The 18,674-nt window shown below is 53.6% G+C and overlaps 1 protein-coding gene across 6 annotated transcripts in view; it reads left to right on the forward strand.

The window, feature by feature from the left end:
• Positions 1-284: 284 nt before the first annotated feature.
• SERHL2 (serine hydrolase like 2) overlaps positions 285-18,674 on the forward strand; it is a 31,514-nt gene continuing 13,124 nt past the window's right edge. Inside the window, exons 1-8 of one of the 6 annotated variants that reach the window (XM_077757984.1) lie at positions 285-341; positions 4,352-4,501; positions 4,600-4,713; positions 5,071-5,112; positions 5,546-5,565; positions 6,002-6,076; positions 7,384-7,493; positions 8,256-8,335. In XM_077757984.1, coding sequence (XP_077614110.1) covers positions 4,357-4,501; positions 4,600-4,713; positions 5,071-5,112; positions 5,546-5,565; positions 6,002-6,076; positions 7,384-7,493; positions 8,256-8,335 — 586 coding nt within the window. In that variant the 5' untranslated portion in view covers positions 285-341; positions 4,352-4,356. The other 5 variants (XM_077757979.1, XM_077757982.1, XM_077757981.1 and 2 more) reach the window with 5 other exon arrangements.

The raw sequence follows: 18,674 nt of genomic DNA on the forward strand, positions 1-18,674 counted from the left end.
CTCCTAGCTCTTTCTTCCATTGTCCTCATTCTGAGAGCGCACACCAGTACCCACCCAGTCACCCGGGGTCAGAATCCTGGAGTCACCATCCCCTTCCAGACTCCTCCCTCCACCTCTGAGCCTCTCCTCCCTCCTGTCACACAGCCCCGCCAGACGACAGACACGCCTTTCTATTCTAGCTCCCAGCACGTGATATTATACAAACTACCGCCTCAGGAAATGTTTCTTTAATGACTGAAAACATAAGGGTTTGGGGACAAGATGAACCAAAAGATCCCCTCGAGTGGCAGGGTGCCCGGCTGGCTCGTCAGTTCAGCATGCAACTGTTGACCTCAAGGGTTGTAAGTTCAAACCCCACACTGGGTGTAGAGATTACTTAAAAATAAAACCTTAAAAAAAAAAAAAGGGGGAGGGAGAGAGAGAAAGTGGCTTCCCTTTCTAACCCGAGGCAACGGGAGGACAGAGTGGCTGTGCCGAGAGCGACAGCGTGGCTGTACCAGCCGCTGAACCCCTGAAATGGACCCAGACCTGAAGGTACAGAGCCTGCCCATGCTCCTCCCAGGGACTCCCTGGCAACACGGGGCTAGCCCACTCCCTGGCCTGGCAGGTGGCTGCACGTTTTGTTTTAAATCCTTATTTATTTATTTTGAGAGAGATAGAGAAAGCCAGCACGGGAAGTACAGAGAGAGGGAGAGAGAGAGAGAGAGAGAGAGAGAGAACCCCAAGCAGGCTCCACGCCGTCAGCTCAGTGCCAGATATGGGGCTCAAGCCCACAGACCGTGAGCCGAAATCAACAGGTGGACGCTTAACGGACGGAGCCATCCAGGCACCCCACATTTCGAATATGACTCCAGAAGGGTGAGTTTGGGGTGGGGAGAGCCGGTTTCACTGAGTCAAGATCTGTTGGTTTAGGTGAACCCTATTTTGTGACTTTCAAGATCTCATTGAAACCCACTGCATACCGAATGTCTCTGGACCCAAAGGCGGCGAAGCTATGGGTATTCTCAGGACGAGCGATTCGCTTTTTTGTTTGATTAAAAGAAATATAGAGTCATCTCCCTCTGCCAGATCAGTCCCTGTAGGGCTCTAAGGAAACGGGTCAGGGAAGGGCGTGAAGGGAACGGGAAAAGGGAACAGCTGACCTGGCAAAGGGCACTTAGGCCACTGTGCCTTGTTAAGGACAGTAGGACAGGGCGGCTACAGGCCAGCAGTCAGTTCAGCCTGAGGACAGTGGAGCTCAGAGAGCTTCCTGATGCAGGAAGGGGAGCCAGCAGAGTCATTTTAGGCTGGGCCACCACCCAGTCACTGTTTCAGGTAGCTCTGGCCGCACCCTGTCCCCTCACTCACCAGCAGCGGTCCTGAATCTGTGCCCAAATAAAAGAGGGTCTGCTCCGCCCCGAAGCCTCAGGAATGCACTGAGCTCTCTAGCGCCCACCGTGCAGGGCATTTGCCTGGAGCTCAGTCCAGGCTTGGGGGGTGGGGGTGGGGACAAGGGGACTGTCTGGAGGCTGAGCCAAGGTCGGGAGGCTGGGCCCTTTGTCAGGGCCCCTGTGACCAGGTGTACATTTGTGTAGAGTAGTGACCTCTCTGTGTGATTCCCCGAGGAAGTGAAATCAGAGNTAGAGGGCCCCCCTAGAGGTCAGACTGGAGCGGTGCCAGGTATAAATGAAGCGTCATCCATGAAGAAGAGGTGGCAGTGTGGGGTCCCCAAGGCAGAGGAGGAAAGAGCCTCTTCAAAGGAGTCATTGTTTCTGTCACCCCACAATCTGGGACCCCCTGCATAATATATCAAGGAAGCCAAAGCATTTCCGGAACTACGACACCACGGTGCCTGTACCCATCATAGAAACCATCTCATCACCCCTAGCTTCCAAGCCCCTCCCCCGGACCCCCAGATAAGGTCCAAATTCCTTAGCGCTACACTGAGCCCCGCCCGATGCCCCCCTTCCCCACATTTTCCAGCCACCAACAACTTTCCCCGCATCGTGGCACATCCCTGCCTGCCCTGCTTCAGGGCCTGGGTCTCCTGTCATTCCCCAGGGAGGATTCACACTCTCCAGCCCCCATCTGCGGGATTATAGTTGACCATTTAGGGGCTCTGCTGGACTGTGACCCCTGAGCGGTCAGGCTTTCCAATTAGCAAACAGTGGTCAATGAACAGGAGGCATTTTCCCTTATTTGTCCAAGATTTGCCTCTTTCTCAGAGGATGCACTTTAGTGCCTTTATTATAGCATTTAGTACCCAAACATCCCCTTCATGACAGGCATCTTGATCCTTTCCAGGCTCAGTGTTATTGTCCATAATTCTTCCAAACCTGGGGAGTTCCTCCATGTCCCCAATTTACATATTCATCCACTTGTGCAACAAATATTAAGGCTAGTTCGTGCCAGGCACTACTGGTGACCCCCAGACACAGTGAGAACATGCTGGACGTAGCCTTTAACATTTAACCATTGGGGCGCCTGGGTGGCTCAGTTGGCTGAGCGACCGACTTCCGCTCAGGTCATGATCTCACCGTTCGAGGGTTTGAGCCCCATCGGGCTCTGTGCTGACAGCTAGCTCAGAGCCTAGAGCATGGAGCCTGTCTTCGGATTCTGCGGCGCTCTCTCTCTCTCCCTCCTCTCTCTCTCTCTGACCCTCCCCTGTTCATGCTGTCTTTCTCTCAAAAATAAATAAAACACGGGGCGCCTCGGTGGCTCATTCGGTTAAGCGTCCAACTTTGGCTCAGGTCATGATCTCAGTTTGTGGGTTCGAGCTCCGCGTCGGGCTCTGTGCTGACCGCCAGCTCAGAGCCTGGAGCCTGTTTCAGATTCTGTTGTCTCCCTCTCTCTCTGACCCTCCCCTGCTCACGCTGTCTCTCTGTCACAAAAATAAATAAAACATAAAAAACCACATTTAACCATTAAAAACCACCCCACCTTTAGTCCTCTGGTGCGAGCCAGGGAGGACCCAGGTGTAGCCCCGCTCGCTGTGACTGCTCCCTGGGCCTGCGCCAGCTCCGGGTGCCGCGCGGGAGTGAGGCCAGCCATAGAAATTGCCCAGGGTCGGGGTCAAGCAGAGACTTCTCCCCTCGACATCATCCCCGGTGTAGCCCAAACATTTGGAGGCGGTGTGGCCACCGCCCCAGGGCTCCCTAGCCTCTGCTCACAGCCTCTGCCCGGTGGGCTTGTCTCCAGGCGGACCCCCAGAGGCCAGCGCTGGGGGCCGGGTGGGGGACACGCCCTTGTCCGTAGGAAGTCTCCGGCTGGGCGGACGGGGGCGGGGCCTGGACAGGGGCGGGGCCAGGCGGGCGGCCAGGCGGGGTCTGCAGCTCCGGCCTGCCAACTACCTGTCGCGACCCAGCCGAGTAGTGACGGCCCCGTGCGCCCGCAGGACGACTCTAATGGGTGAAGACGCCGCCCCCAGGGCCCCTCAGGCCGGAGTGGGAGGGGGCGGCCACGCTTGCCATTCCACCTGTCCCACCTACTTGCGACTGACAATGTCACGTTCGCGGGTGTCGTGACTCCTTCACTGGCACCCCTCGACCCCGGAGCGGAAGTGGGAGGAGGCCGGACCCGACCCGCGGAAGGGTGGGGACCCGGGAGGGTGGGGGCCCCCAGGACAGGGCTGTACGTGGCCTCTCCGGGTTCTGGGAGCCCCAGGAAACAAGCGGGGGGTGGGAGGGCTGTAGGCTCCCGGGTCTCCAGCCGGGCCGGATGGAAAGGTCAGTGCTGGACGGTGGGGAAGGCAGTGAGCACCCGAGGGGACCAGAGACCGCGTGGTGCTGGGTGGTCGGCACTGGGGTTCTGGGGCTGTGCCGCCTGCGCCTGATCTTGGCCCTACTTCAGCCTCCCTGGTGACCTTGGATGTGAACTGCACCTCCCTCGCCTCCATTTCAGGTCTGCGAAGGGAGGGCAATCATGATCGGATTTACTATGAGGAAGTGAGAAGAGGGGCCATCCTATCTACCCTTAGATCCCTTCTGAAAGCTTAGAATATGTTGGCTGTTGTTTTTCCTCTGCCGGCTCCAGTTTTACAGAAAAACAAAAAAACAAACAAAACTGGGGCTCCGGAGTTTTTTTAGTAACTGGCCCAAGGTTACACAGCCAGCCAGTGGCAGAGCCCAGGCCTTGCCAATTTCCCCAGCCAACGGTATAAAGTTCTGTCAGTGTTCCTCACTCAGGGGGACCCAGTTTATTTTTCCTTCCTCCAGGTATGCCCAGACCCGCATCAGGCTCTCCTGGGGGTCCCCTGGGGGCAGTGCAGGACTCTGAGTCCCCTGGGTTCCACTGGTGCCCCGGACACACTGGGGCACTGATGAGGGGCTCCGAAAGTTCCGGCCTCATGAAGGAGTGGGTGGCTGTCTTGCAGGTCTGATGTCGGAGCTGAAGCTGGCTGTGCCCTGGGGACACATCGCTGCCAAACTCTGGGGCTCCCAGAAGAGCCCCCCCGTTCTTTGCCTGCACGGCTGGCTGGACAATGCCAACTCCTTTGATAGGCTCATCCCTCTTCTCCCAAAAGGTAGGGCTGAAGGGGTAACGAGGGGCAACATGGCATAGACTGCAAGAGAATGAGGGCTGGGGGGAGGCGTCTGACCTGCTCCCTGTCTCTTGTCTCAGACTTTTGTTATGTCGCCATGGATTTCGGGGGCCACGGGCTCTCATCCCATTACAGCCCAGGTCTCCTGTATTACCAGCAAAACTTTGTGATTGAGATCCAGAGAGTTGTAGCAGGTAAATAAGAGGCCGAGTGTGTGTGTGTGTGGGGGGGGTGCACTGGGGCATCCCCTGTCCTCTTTGAAGTGAGGTGTGGTAGCCGGGTAGCGGTGCTGGTCTGGAAGGGACCTGGGGTCTAGCCTTAGTCCTGCCAGGAATTCATGGGTGACTTTGGGAAAGTTGGAGAAGGCTGTCAAGGAAGAACTCCCTCCCTCCTGGGGGTTCCACCCCCGCGGGGAAGCCGGGGCCCCTCCAAGCTAGTTTCCTGAGTGGGGTCCCCCAGATGCTGGTGAAGGATGCCCTGAGCGCAGGGACTGCAGAAGGGAGGTGTGCGGGAGGCTGGGCCCATCCACACCCGGCTCCGTGTGTTTTCAGCTTTGAAATGGAATCGTTTTTCCATCATGGGCCATAGTTTTGGTGAGTACACTTTACCCTTTGGCCAGCAGGGGGGCTGACAGGGCTGGGGGGCTGCGAGGGAGGGACAGGAGTTGGTACACGGATACCCTGCATTTCTGGCCACTGCAAGGAGAGGGGAAGGGGTGTGTGGAGCACTATGGGCGGGTGCCCTTTGGCCTGAGGCAATTCCCCCAAGGGATATACGGCCCCAGGGATGCTGTCTTCCAATGTGACAAGGGAAATGTGGCCTTTTGAGTGGTTAGGTCTGATGAAGGGGTGCTACGGCCCTACGGAGGGAACCCCAAGTTTGGCAGCGAATAAAGAGCCCTGGCCGCCTGTGGGAGAGAGGAGCCAGGCCCTAGCCTGGGGTGGGGCAGCCCCTGGGAGGAAGTTTCCGCAGGATTTCGAGAGCAGGGAGGGGGGAATACCAACCCACTCCTCTTTCGTCCCCTAGGTGGTCTTGTGGGCGGAATGGTGAGTAGATGGCTTTGCGGTGACCACCTCTGGCCACCTTGGGCGCTCTGCCAGGTGGGGTGGGAGAACAGGGGAAAGAAGTGGAAGGAGCCAGGAAAGGAAATACATCCTCATATCACAAAGTTGAAGCCAGCAGTTTTTGACCCAGCGTCACGTTGCTTTGTTGCTGGCAGTAACAATCATTATTGTGGGGCGGTTGGTGAAACTCAAGATTCCTGATGGAGTCCGGAGCTTCCACATTCTCCAGCCTCAGAGAGCCCTGGAGTCCAGCTATCAGCAGGGGGTGGACCTTGGTCTGAGTGTGGAGGGAGGAGAGAGCAGGCTACCGTGAAGGGAACAATGACACCAGAAATGCCAGTGTCCCCAGGGAAAAGCTGGAGTCCCGTTGCCTTCTTCCTCTCCAACTCATTCTTCCCTTTTTGGGTCAACATCATAGTTTTCCTGTATCTTCCCCGAGATGGTGGATAAACTTATCTTGCTGGACACCACGCCATTTGTCCTGGACTTGAAAGTAAGAATAAAGACTTTCGTGCATACCGTCATGGGGGAGACCTGGGCCCCCCAGTAGAGTCCCCAGCCCTGTTTCTTTGGTGGGTACCAGGGAGGCGGGAGAAGGTGGCAGAGGGCAGACAACGGGGGATCAGAGAGGACCCCCACAGAGGACAGGGTTATGAACCCTAAACCCCTAGGAGTGGGCAGAGAAAGGGGTTGCAGAAGTCTTTATGATCCTTGGAAACCCTGTATGTGGCCTGCGGTCTACAGCATGCCAGGTCAGTGACAAAGGGGCAGGGGGTGGAGAGGGTAGGAAGAGTGGACTGAGGAAGCTCTGGGGGCACACAGCTTGGTGAGGCCACCGGCACTCACGCTCAGTTGCATGCTTTTGTGCTGTGCACACACTGCACAGCCGCACATGGCAGCGCTGAGTGCGGACCGACGGGAAAGTGCCGATCCCTCTCACCGCCACCACCAGTGACAGCAATCAGTGCCGTCCCTGCATCTGGGTCCTGGCTCTGCCATTGACCTGCTGGGCGACCTTGGGCAAGGGACTTGACCTATATGGACCTTGTTTCCTCATCTGTAAAATTCACCACCAATTCCAATTTCTTATCTGTAAAATGGCCACAGAGGCCAAAAGGGCATGAACCATGCCGTCTGTTTATTGCTACATGCACGGTCCCAGCACGCAGTAAGTGCTCAGTAAGTGTTGGTTTCGTGAATAGAAAGCCTGTGGGGTAACGTGAAGGTCCAGCGAGACTCCGGGCTGCACGCCCTTCTTTGTTTCACCCACGGTGCAGTCCTCTTTGTCTTGCATTCTCGAGGGGTTGGATGGGAGTGTCACTTCCCACTGCTGCTGGGGGAGGAGCGGGGGGAGACTGGACAGGGCTGCGCTGTTCCCGGAGGGAGCTAGGTTGGAAATGGGTCCACTCGAAGCAGGGCTGGGAGCCCCAGCTGCGCCCCCTGCGGTCTCCCTCCACCGTATGGAGTGATAGCACCCATTAAACCAGATGAACTTGCCGGCCCTGGATGGTGCCTGGCTCACGGGCCTACGGCTGAGCCTTTGCAAAGCACATGGCAGAGGTTTCCTTTCCCTCCGTCATCCAGCCTGATCCCTCCAGCTGTGCCGCCCCCAGGCAGGGCTGTGCCCAGGCAGACAGCTTGCTCTGACCACAGGGCTGACTGGCAGGGGCTGATCTGTGCCTCCTCTCACGGGGTCAGAACGAATCCCGGCTAAGTGGGTGTGTGGGGGGCAGGGGAGGAGCTGGAGCCCAGAGTCCTGCGCACCTAGCAGAACCCGCAACCCCCCCCCCCCGCCCCCAGGAACAGGAGAACTTGATAACCTACAAGCGGAGGGTGATAGAGCACATGCTGCAGGTGGAGGCCTCCCAGAAGCCCCAGCAGGTGGTCAGCCCAGAGGAGATGCTGCAGGGGTGAGTGCCGTCTGGTGAGACGGGGCAGTACGGGAGGGGGTGGGGAAGCTGGAGGAACTCTGGGATACCAAGGGGGGAGATCTCTGGGGCGCAGAGGGGGCATCTGTCTCCCCCGCAAATGCACAGCAAGCCCATTTTTCGCTGTGCTCGCCCTGGGCACCAGGCTGCCTGGGACTCGTCAGACACCCCGGCCGGGACTTGATCTGCCTCTCCTCCTTCGCTCTGTAGCCATGCCCTTCACGTGCCAGAAACCCCCTCCACGCCTTCTCTGCCCTGCTTCCTCTCCCCGTAATTGTGCGCATGTGCACACACAGCCAGCCTCCTCCCTGGTCCTCCGGGGCGCCTGGGAGGCTCCATCGATTAAGCATCCGACTCTGGCTCAGGTCACGATCTCCTGGTTCGTGAGTCCGAATTGCCTTCCCCACACCTCCTCCCGGCCTCAGCAGGCTGCCCCTTCCTCTGGGGGTCTGACTCCCCTGGGTCAGCGGCTCCTCCCTGCCCTGGAGGTGGCTGAAGATCTGCAGGTGGTGGCCACAGGCGGGTAGCCTTTGCGCCTCCGAAGTGTCACTGGTAGTCAGCGATCTATAAATATTTCTTGGCTAAAGGAGTGAAATACACACACCTGCGCTCACTCACACACACAGCCTGCTGATGGGAGCATCCCACTGACCGATGCCCGTGTCCGCTGTGGGGTGGCCCTCCTCTTCCTTCTGTCTGCTCCCCCGCCCCCCAAGACATTCAGCGTCCCTCTATCTTCCCCAGGTTCCTAAAGAACAACAGTCACTTGGGCGAGGAGTGTGCGCGGCTCCTGCTGCAGCGAGGGACCACACAGGTGGCCACAGGTACGGACTCTCGCTGTCCAAGACCATTGGCTATCAGCCCCGTTCTCACCGAGGAGCCGTAACAGCTGCGCGTTAGGGCTGCCTGCTCTGAACCCGGCACCGTGCTGAGTGCCTAGCAAGCGGTATCTCGCGTAACACTCCCTGCTACCTTATAGTCACCCCTGTGAGAGCAGGGGAAACTGAGACTTGGAAAGGCCAAAGGACTCCTGCCAGCCCCTGCACATCGCAGAGAGGCCTGTGGGGGGCGTCGTCAGGTGTCTGGGGACTAAATGTTGGGGAATGTTCCAGCCCTGCTCTGCTGCCCTGAGTGGTGGGTGCCAGTGCCTGAGGCTACGGTTTGGGGACGTCCTATGGGGCAGGGTGACTCAAAAGAGGTTTTTCAAAATGGACAAGTGGACAAGGCGCCTGGCAGTCTCAGTCAGTAGAGCATGTGACTCTTGATCTCTGGGTAGTGAGTTCAACCCTGGTTTGGCCATGGAGCCTTGCTTAAAAAACAAAAAAAGGAGGGGCACATGGGTGGCTCAGTCGATTAAGCGTCCGACTTGTGTTTGAGCCCCATGTTGGGCTCTGTGCTGAGAGCTCAGAGCCTGGAGCCTGCTTAGGATTCTGTGTCTCCCTCTCTCTCTGACCCTCCCCCATTCGCGCTCTGTCTCCCTAAAATTAAAAAACTTAAAAAAAAAAAAAAAAAGACGAAAGAAAAGAAATAAAGGGCTCCTGGTTGGCTCAATCAGAAGAGCACGCAACTTTTTTTTTTTAATATATTTTTTAAATTTATTTCTAGGAGAGAGAGAGAGACAGCATGAGCAGGGGAGGGTCAGAGAGAGAGGGAGTCACAGACTGAAACAGGCTCCAGNTGGAGCCTTGCTTAAAAAACAAAAAAAGGAGGGGCACATGGGTGGCTCAGTCGATTAAGCGTCCGACTTGTGTTTGAGCCCCATGTTGGGCTCTGTGCTGAGAGCTCAGAGCCTGGAGCCTGCTTAGGATTCTGTGTCTCCCTCTCTCTCTGACCCTCCCCCATTCGCGCTCTGTCTCCCTAAAATTAAAAAACTTAAAAAAAAAAAAAAAAAGACGAAAGAAAAGAAATAAAGGGCTCCTGGTTGGCTCAATCAGAAGAGCACGCAACTTTTTTTTTTTAATATATTTTTTAAATTTATTTCTAGGAGAGAGAGAGAGACAGCATGAGCAGGGGAGGGTCAGAGAGAGAGGGAGACACAGACTCTGAAACAGGCTCCAGGCTCTGAGCTGGCAGTCAGCACAGAGCCCGACGCGGGGCCCAAACCCACAAACCGTGAGATCATGACCTAAGCGAAAGTCGGACGCTTAACCGACTAAGCCACCCAGGCGCCCCAAGAGCACGCAACTCTTGATCTTGGGGTTGTGAGTTCGGGCCCCACCTTGAGTGTAGAGATGACTAGAGAAACAATACACTTAAAAAAAGAACGCTGAATGTAGCACAGTGTTTACCCAAATGGAGGAGTTAGGGCACATTGGCTTCAGAGCAGCATCAGGCCCGTGTTCTCTGGACTTTGAGTAAAACTTTACCAAGATCCCACTCCACGCCCGGCCTCGGGAGAGGCCTTGGGAGCTGCGGTGAGCAGGAACAGACCCTGGCTCACACAACTTCACGCCATTCACAAGTGCCCTCACTGGAAATGTCTCCCCCAGGAGGTGGGCAAGGAGGAGGCCGGGTCGGGAAGATACATTCTAGGAGGAGAAACAGGCGATAAACACGTAGACAGACAAACCAATAGACATTTTATTGTAAGTGGGATAAAGGAAAGGTACAGGTGTTCCAGAAGAGACCCCCATGGGGGGGAGGGGGTGTCCTGGAGGTGGCCCCCAGGAAGTGGGACAGAAGCCCAAGGGAAACAGCATGGTAGGGGCGCCTGGGTGGCTCAGTCGGTTAAGCGTCCAACTTCGGCTCTGGTCAGATCTCACAGTTTGTGGGTTCGAGCCCCATGTCAGGCTCTGTGCTGGAGCCTGTTTCAGATTCTGTGTCTCCCTCTCTTTCTGCCCCTCCCCCACTCATGCTCTGTCTCAAAAATAAATAAACTATTAAAAAAAAAACATGATAAAATGGAACAGGCACTAAATTGGGCCAGAAGGACCTAGTTTGATTCCTGACCGTCCCAGCTCCAAGATCTGGGCAAGTCCCTCTTCCCCATGTAGGAATCCGCCCATTTTTCTGAGGTGATGAACAATGCCTTGTGATTTTTTTGTGCTCCCAGTATGATAGGATCAAGCAAGATGAATGCACCACCTTATAAAGTGGCTTATAAAGTACCAAATAAGGCTGCAGGGTCAGAACCCCCAGGGCCCACCGGAGCTGGAAGTCACTGGTCTGCTGGGAGTCAGGTGCCAGGAAGCAGTAAGGACAGCTGCCCTGGAGCCAGGCAGTGGCTAATTGCTGGGAACTCGGGTCTGGTATGGCCAGGATTTCCAGTTGGTCATGAGAAGCCAGAGATCTACTGTGTTGTTTGTTTGTTTTCCCCCAGAAATTGCCGAGATGCCATGAGGTCAAAAGGAATCGATTTCAGGGATGTTTTGGCCTCTGGCTGCCAGTCTGCCACTGTCTCAGTCACTGGTTCTGAACCTTGGCAAATCCGCCATGGAGAGGGGAGGTCCAGCGAGAGGGGCCGCGGACCCCGGCTTCCCCATGTGCCCACACAGATGGCCGGCCCAGAGGGGCCCCAGGCGCAGAAGTGGGCTAATCCAGGATAAGACATGCTCTTGGCCAGGCTGGGGAAGCCGATTAGGCCCGGTCGGGGTCACGTGAAGCAGGGAGCACAGACCCTGAACCAATGTCCAGGAGGGTGAGGAGAGGCGGAGGGCAGCCCTGGAAGGGTAGTGGTGGGCAGTGGACGGGGGACTAGATTATGACGTCGGGACCAGCCCGTCTGCAGCAGGCGGAGCCCTTTGGAGCTTAGCGTTAACCTCGAAGAGGACCGAGCAGGCTCCCAGACCCCACTGGGTGGTGCGACACTGGAGGTGTTTCAGGCTGCCCTGAGTCCTTGTCCTCAAGCCCCAGAGCCCCTGACAGGCCCCATTCCACTCTGGACCAGCAGAGGGCAGAGACCACTCCATCAGTCCAACCTGGCCCTGTAACCAAAGCCAAGTTCATAAGTCAAGTTCATGCGCAGCAGAATCAGTCACTGAGACGTGGAGGGGAGGGAGGGGTTTATTCGGGAGGCCGACAAAGACGGAGGCAAGGAGACTGGAGAATAAGCCTCAAATCTGCCTCCCTGGGAGGGGGAAGGGCCAGGGACTTTTAAAGGCAGTTGGAAAAGGGTCTGGGTAAGAGGGAGGGGAGCTATGTGGCTCAACACCAGCTGAAGGCAGTGACGATGTCGGGAGAGGGGTCATTTCATTTTGTTGGGCTCTCAGTGGAGGTCAGTGTGCTGAGCAGTTCTGGCCAGCTTGATGAAACCCTGAGAACAAATGAATTATCACTTGGTTATCACGGAGTCGGGCAAGAATATTATGTTAGAGAAATGTGCAGACAAGCAGGTTGCCGTGAGGAGGTTGCAGCCGCCTCAGCTGCCCTGTTAAGTCTTCAGTTCCCGGTTTCAGTCCCCGTTGCCTTTGACTTTTCCTCCTTCTTGAGCAAATTGGGAGGATGCCAGCTCTGGCTACTTCCTGCTGAAATGGGCGGGGGCGGGGAGATCGGGGTGAGATCTGCACTCATTCGGAAACATTCTTTAGTTCTGGGTTGAAACCTTACGTTCTGCACTGCTGGGATCTTGGTACCTTGGTTAATAGTTTTTGTACAACATTTTATACCACATTTTATGACTAAGCAGTGAAGAAGGAGAATTATGAATAACGGAAGTTCCACGTTTGAGTAAATAATTCTAGTAAGATTGGCCTAATTCCTTGGGGAATCCAAGAAGACACCCTGGAAAAAAAAAAAAAAAACCAGTCCAAATCTGAATCTGAGACTTTAGAGGAGATCTGTTGCAACCAAGTCGCTTGTTGTGTTTATTTTGTCCCCGCTGGACTTCAACTTCCGGAGGAAGGATACATATATGAGCAGCTGGATAAATTAGCTACTATGCAGACACCTCCTTGTTTCTCTAAAATATAACCTGAAGCAATTCTGTTACCTAAAACTATTCTGGCCAGAGTCTCAGGGCTTCTCTTGAGCTGCTATAGCTGAAGCGGTTTCAGTATTCGATAATATTCCCGAAGATACAGAGAACTTTCTGATCACATGTTCATGGACTGCCACTCCCCCACCAGGGTAATAAAGCTCGGTCTTCGTGCTGCCCTGGGACGTAGCCCTACACTTTTCCCCAAATTGAGTCATCATCCGATGTGGACCTTTTAGTTCTGGGAAAAGGTTTGAAAGAACTGGTCCAGTGCTGAACGTCCTGGGATTATGGGTAGAGAGAGGAAGGACTGGTGTCTAGGCGCTCCAGATGTTCACAGGCCCCAGGCTGACCATTTGCCCCCCAGACAAATATACATCCCATCGGGGCACAGAAGATTCCGGATATGTTTTGAAAATTAAGGTTTTTGGGGCACCTGGGTGCCTCAGTCGGTTAAGCGTCCGACTTCGGCTCGGGTCACGATCTCACGGTTTGTGGGTTCAAGCCCCGCGTCAGGCTCTGTGCTGACAGCTCAGAGCCTGGAACCTACTTCAGATTCTGTGTTTCCCCCTCTCTCTCTCATCCCCCCACCCCACTTCCACTTCTCCCTCTTTCTCTCAAAAATAATAAACATTAAAAAGAAAGAAAGAGAGAAAATTAAGCTTTTTATCTTGAGGGGGATTATGTTTAAAACCTAGTCAAGCCAGGGCGCCTGGGTGGCTTAGTCGGTTAAGTGTCCCACTTTGGCTCAGGTCATGATCTCATAATCGGTGAGTTAGAGTCCTGCATCTTCCTCCCCTCCTCTCGATCAAAAATAAATTTATTTATTTAATTTTTTTTAATGTTTATTCAGTTTTTGAGAAACAGAGTGCAAGTGGGGGAGGGGCAGTGCAAGTGGGGGAGGGGCAGAGAGGGAGGGAGACACAGAATCTGGAGCAGGCTCCAGGCTCTGAGCTATCAGCACAGAGCCTGACGCAGGACTCAGACCCACGAATCACGAGATCATGACCTGAGCCAAAGTCAGATGCTCAACCGACTGAGCCATGGTGCCCCTCAAAAATAAATTAAAAAAAAAAACAAAAAAAACCCACCTAGTCAAGCCAGGCATCAGAATTCAGAATAAGGCAGTGTCCAACTGAAATTCATCACATGCCTGTAAAGGGGAAAAGATCCCTGTAAGATATGTGCTATTTTACGACCTCCAATTTGTACATTGGCAAGAGGTAGTATGACCTGAAGACTGGTTAGTCCATCTCTGCTGAACTAAAAAGAGAGATGCTGGACCCAGAAAACGGGTTGTGTTAAATACACATGTAGCCACTGTCCATTAGAGAGTGGTTTCTATGACCATAGGTTCTAATGCCCTTACATGAGCTTCCAGTGGTCATTACAGGGGACTCTGTAGGGGGTGTTAAAAAGAAACAGGGTAGGGGCGCCTGGTGGCTCAGTTGGTTTTGCATCCAACCTCAGCTCAGGTCATGATCTCACAAGTTTGTGGGTTCAGGCCCCGTGTCAGGCTCTGTGTTGACAGCTCGGAGCCTGGAGGCTGCTTCTGATTGTGTCTCCCTCTCTCTCTGCCCCTCCCTTGCGCACACTCTGTCTATTTCTCTCAACGGTAAATAAGCATTTAAGGAAGGAAGGAAGGAAGGAAGGAAGGAAGGAAGGAAGGAAGGAAGGACGAAAGAAAGAAAGAAAGAAAGAAAGAAAGAAAGAAAGAAAGAAAGAAAGACAGACAGACAGACAGAACATAGTATCTTCCGTTAAATATTTTGACCTGATAGGTTACGTCTGTAGGTTTCTTTTTTTTTAATTTTATTTTATGTTTTTATTTTATTTTTGAGAGAGAGACCGAGTGCTAGCGGGGGAGGGGCAGAGAGAGAGAGAGAGACACAGAATCCAAAGCAGGCTCCAGGATCAAACTCACAGACTGAGATCGTGACCTGAGCCAAAGTCGGATGCTTAACTGACTGAGCCACTCAGGCGCCCCCCCCTTAAAAAAATTTTTTTTTTTAATGTATAGGTTTCTTTTCCATAGGTTACTGTGAAGTTGGGCACATTGGAGCAGTTGGTTACGGGCATAACTATGGGGTCAGCGCATCATGTATGGAGAAGGGCTTCAGGTCACATATCCAGCAATCAGACGAGTTACCTGAAGAAGTTAAAGTTTGTGAAATTCTGACCACGGAATTATCTTTTCAAGTAAAAGAGATAAGGATTACAGAGCAAACCGACACCCCCAAGCACCCCCACTCCTCTGCTAGTGTGATTATCTCCTGAGTAACATCTTACGGTCTGTCAGGGGCTCACAGCATAGTTAGCAAGTTCCTTTTCCAAAGGCAGTTGAGTGAAGTCTGTGCCCGGTGGGGCCATCATCCCAGCTTTGGGTGATCCTGGCTCATGCATGCTTTTTTACTTTTTATCTTCCTTTCTCCAAGGTCAGAGTCGCCCTTCCTCCCAAACAACCCCATGAACAAGTACTGGGAAAGATTTGCTAATGGGTCACCACACACAGAGCAAGTCCCGTGGTGTGGTTACAGTTTTCCCTTTGACAGCTTTTTTTTTTTTTTTCCCTTAGAAAAACATCACACATCAACATTGTTCCTCCCTAGCTGGAGTTTAACTGTTTTGTTCTGGATCTTAGGTAAGACATTTGCTCCGTGTTTCGTGAGCCAATCTTAGTCTCAAGAATAGGTGAGTTCAGTTTAAACAGGTGACTCATTTCAGGAGACAGCCCTGTACATGGGCTCTCATAGACTGATATTATGCAAGTGATCAGGTAATTCATAAGGGGTATTTCTCTGGAAACACAAGAAAAATGCAGGTTAATGGTTGGGAGCCCACTGTAAACCCAGTGTCTGAGTCCTGAGTGATTTCTATATGTCGGCGAAATTTCTAGATGTCGGGCGGGAGGCACGTTCAGATGCAGTGAGGGCTGAATGGTTTACCCGGTCTGCAGTTTGGTTGTCTCTGGTGAGCTCTCTGAGCGGCCCCCATGCCCCAGACATGAAGATGGTGGCAGTTTCTCTGCAGTTTCCCTCAAGCTATCTAGCTTCAGTCTTCGAGTCTTCAGGGGGAGAAAAGGCGATTTTAGTTCTCACTGGTCTCAGGTCGAAGTGTGGGAGAAAATGGGAAAGTTTAGTTTGGAGACTCGTAACCAGATATTTGAGGAAACCGGAGGAATTCAGGATCCAGCCCAGATTTATAGGCGAACAACACGCACCCGGAGATAATTAATCAGAACTAGAATCTAACATCCACAAAGGTGTGTTATTGAAACATAATGTTTCTCTTGAAAATCACCCATATTTTCATCAAAGATAGCCAAGTTGAAGCAAATTTGCTTGTGAAGCGAGTCCAGTTTTAACAAACTTGGCCTGATTATCTACGTAAGTGCAGAAAGTAGTTCATTGTCCGTAGGGGTAAAAATCTGCTTTGCTGGAATGTCTCATGAAGAATTTCACATTGAACTTCTAGCAGCCTCTTGAGGCTAAGAAGCCAAGCCAAACAGTTGCCATCAGATTCACCTGCGATTCCTATAGATTTGGGGGGAATTCCTCTCTTCTCGAGGTCCTCAAAATGTGCTCCAAAATCTACATTCACGTCGTGAGGCTGCCGTTACAAAGTCCTACAGACTGGGGTGGCTGAAACCACAGACATTTTTTTTTTAAAATTTTTTTAATATTTTATTTATTTCTAGGAGAGAGAGAGAGACAGCGTGAGCAGGGGAGGGTCAGAGAGAGAGGGAGTCACAGACTGAAACAGGCTCTGGGCTCTGAGCTGGCAGTCAGCACAGAGCCCAACGCGGGGCTCGAACCCACGAACCGCGAGATCATGACCTAAGCGAAAGTCGGACGCTTAACCGACTAAGCCACCCAGGCGCCCCTGAAACCACAGACATTGATGGTCTCACAGTTTGGAGCCAGAAACGCTATCAAAGTGTTGGCATGACTGCGGCCACCACTGTGTGTGCCTCTCCTAGCTCTGGTAGCCTCGGGCGTCTCGGGCCTTTGCGTGCATCCTCCCTGCCCTTCACTCAGTGTGTTCTGGGAGAATGCTCCGGAAAAGGCCAAGCAGTGTGAGTGGATCCAGATGTGGGTCAGAGCCTGCAGATTGCTCTTATAAATAGAATGGTCTGGGTCGGCCTCATGGAGAAGGTGGCTTTTGAGCAAAAGTGATGGAGGTAAGGGAGCCAGTCCCACAGATATTCGAGAAGAAGGTGATCCAGGGAGGGGAGCCACCAGGAAAGGCTTTGAGCTGTTGGGGAGGAGAAAAATGTCTCTCGCCCTTCAAGTTTCTTCCAGCTGGTCTAAGAATTAAATTGACAGGTTAAGAGGAGAAAAGGAAATTTAATTACATATGTACAGGGAATCCATATGAACATGAGAGGTTCCAAAGACAGCCAGGCAAAATGAGGCACATATCTCATTCTGGACTAAGGAAAAGGGGGTAGGGGTCTTAGGGTTTCAAAGAGTAGGAAGGCAATTCACAGAAAGAATGGAAAGAGTAAATGGTAAGCAAGCGTTTGCTGACAGTTTAGAGACAAGGAGACAAAAAGAGAAATTTTAATCAACAGGCTTTGCTAAGTTTTCCCCTGTCTACTACTCCCAATCCATAGTATAATGTAGTTATCTGTGGTGACAGTGCCTTCTTGGAACAGGCCGTCTCCTTGGGTCCTTCTAGGCAGTTACAGGGAAGGTCAAAAAGAAAAACTTCTTGAGTCTTCCGTTTCTTAAAAATAATCAGCCTAGGGGCGCCTGGGTGGCTCGGTCAGTTAAGCATCTGATTTCAGCTCAGGTCATGATCTCACAGTTTGTGAGCTCGAGCCCCACTTTTCTCTTTCTCTGCCTCTTGCTCACTTGCACCCTCTCTCTCTCAAAAAAAAAAAAAAATCAGCCTAAAGTACTGTGCCTGTCAAAGAGACACATTTTGGGGCAGCACATGTTGTTCCCTTACTGAGGCATGAGATTGCTCTGGCTGTGGGAGAACCCAGGAGGCAGTGAGCCAGGCGGGGAGAGAGAGGCCAGGTCCTTACCTGCCCTTTTACCAATGTTCCTATCACAGGCCTGGCCTGGGTCTTCTGGAAACAAGCATGAGGGAGAGAGAGCCCAGCTCTGGTTGGGGTTCCCTGATAGCAAAGCACAGTCCTGTGTCAGCATCTGGCCCCCGCATCCTGGCCGCCGTGGGGGACGCTCAACCCCACGTCGTAAGCTGGCCTGCCCTGGAGCTGGATGCAGGTACGATTTGTTTTGCCTTATACGGTTTAGACCCGAAAAATTTCACACAAGGGGGATTTTGAATAGGTTGCTCATATTTAAAATAGACTTTTACGTAAAAGTGGAGATTTCGTTTCTTTTGAAAACTGGGAGGAGCTGGCAGCACACTCTGCGTCCCCCGCACACGGCAGCTGGCTGGACAGAGACCCCTCAGCCATGTCCGTGGGCACTGGGCCCCCTCTGCCTGGCTCTGGTGACATCTGAGCCTGTGACCTTGGCGGGCCCCAGCAGAGGAAGGGGAGGAGAGAGGAGGGAGGGAGGGGCTTGAAAGGGTTTCTGAGTTTACTCTCTTACCCTTTGAACAGTGGGCACTGGGCACGGGGCTTCCTCTGTGGTCGTCAGAAAGCCCCTTAGCTCGGGCCACTCAGTTAGATGCGCTAACACTTGCCAGCCCCGCGGGGGGCAGCAGCCCCGATCCCGTCTTCTCCGAGGCAACCACACTGTCCTGTTGTGTCAAGGGTTGCAGTTAACCACGCTTGGCATTCAGGCCCCCTTTGCGGATTGAGGAAACTGAGTCCAGAGACGGAAGACCCGGGGCCTCTGTCCCATTTCATATGCCCTTCCCAGGGCTGCTGTCACCCACCCATTCAGTCAATTCAGCACAACGGATCAGTCCTGGGCTCCTGTCCCCAGCCTAGCAGTGTGTTCTGCTGGGGATAAAAGCAGGAACAGGTCCAGCCCAGCTCTGTGCTCCTGGAGGAGAGAGCCTGGGGGGTCAGGGGGCATATGTTAACCACGTCGATGGTCACATCCACCTGGGGGAGGGGCGCTGGGCCCTGCCCGGGAGCCTCAGCAATAGTAAAGGCTGAGGATAGTGCCCAGCGAGGTGAGAAGGATGAGGTGGAAAGCAGTCCAGACCCAGGGACAGCGTGTGCAGAGAGGGGAGCGTGTCCAGTCCCAGGAACATTGAGAGAGGGGCAGAGGCTGCCCTGGAGGGTGGGGGAGGTGGGTGCTGGAAGGGCAGGCTCCCCCCAGCCT

This window comes from Crocuta crocuta, unplaced genomic scaffold, assembly GCF_008692635.1.
Source record: "Crocuta crocuta isolate KB4526 unplaced genomic scaffold, BGI_CrCroc_1.0 scaffold143, whole genome shotgun sequence".
In the NCBI taxonomy this organism is placed as follows: Eukaryota; Metazoa; Chordata; class Mammalia; order Carnivora; family Hyaenidae; genus Crocuta; species Crocuta crocuta.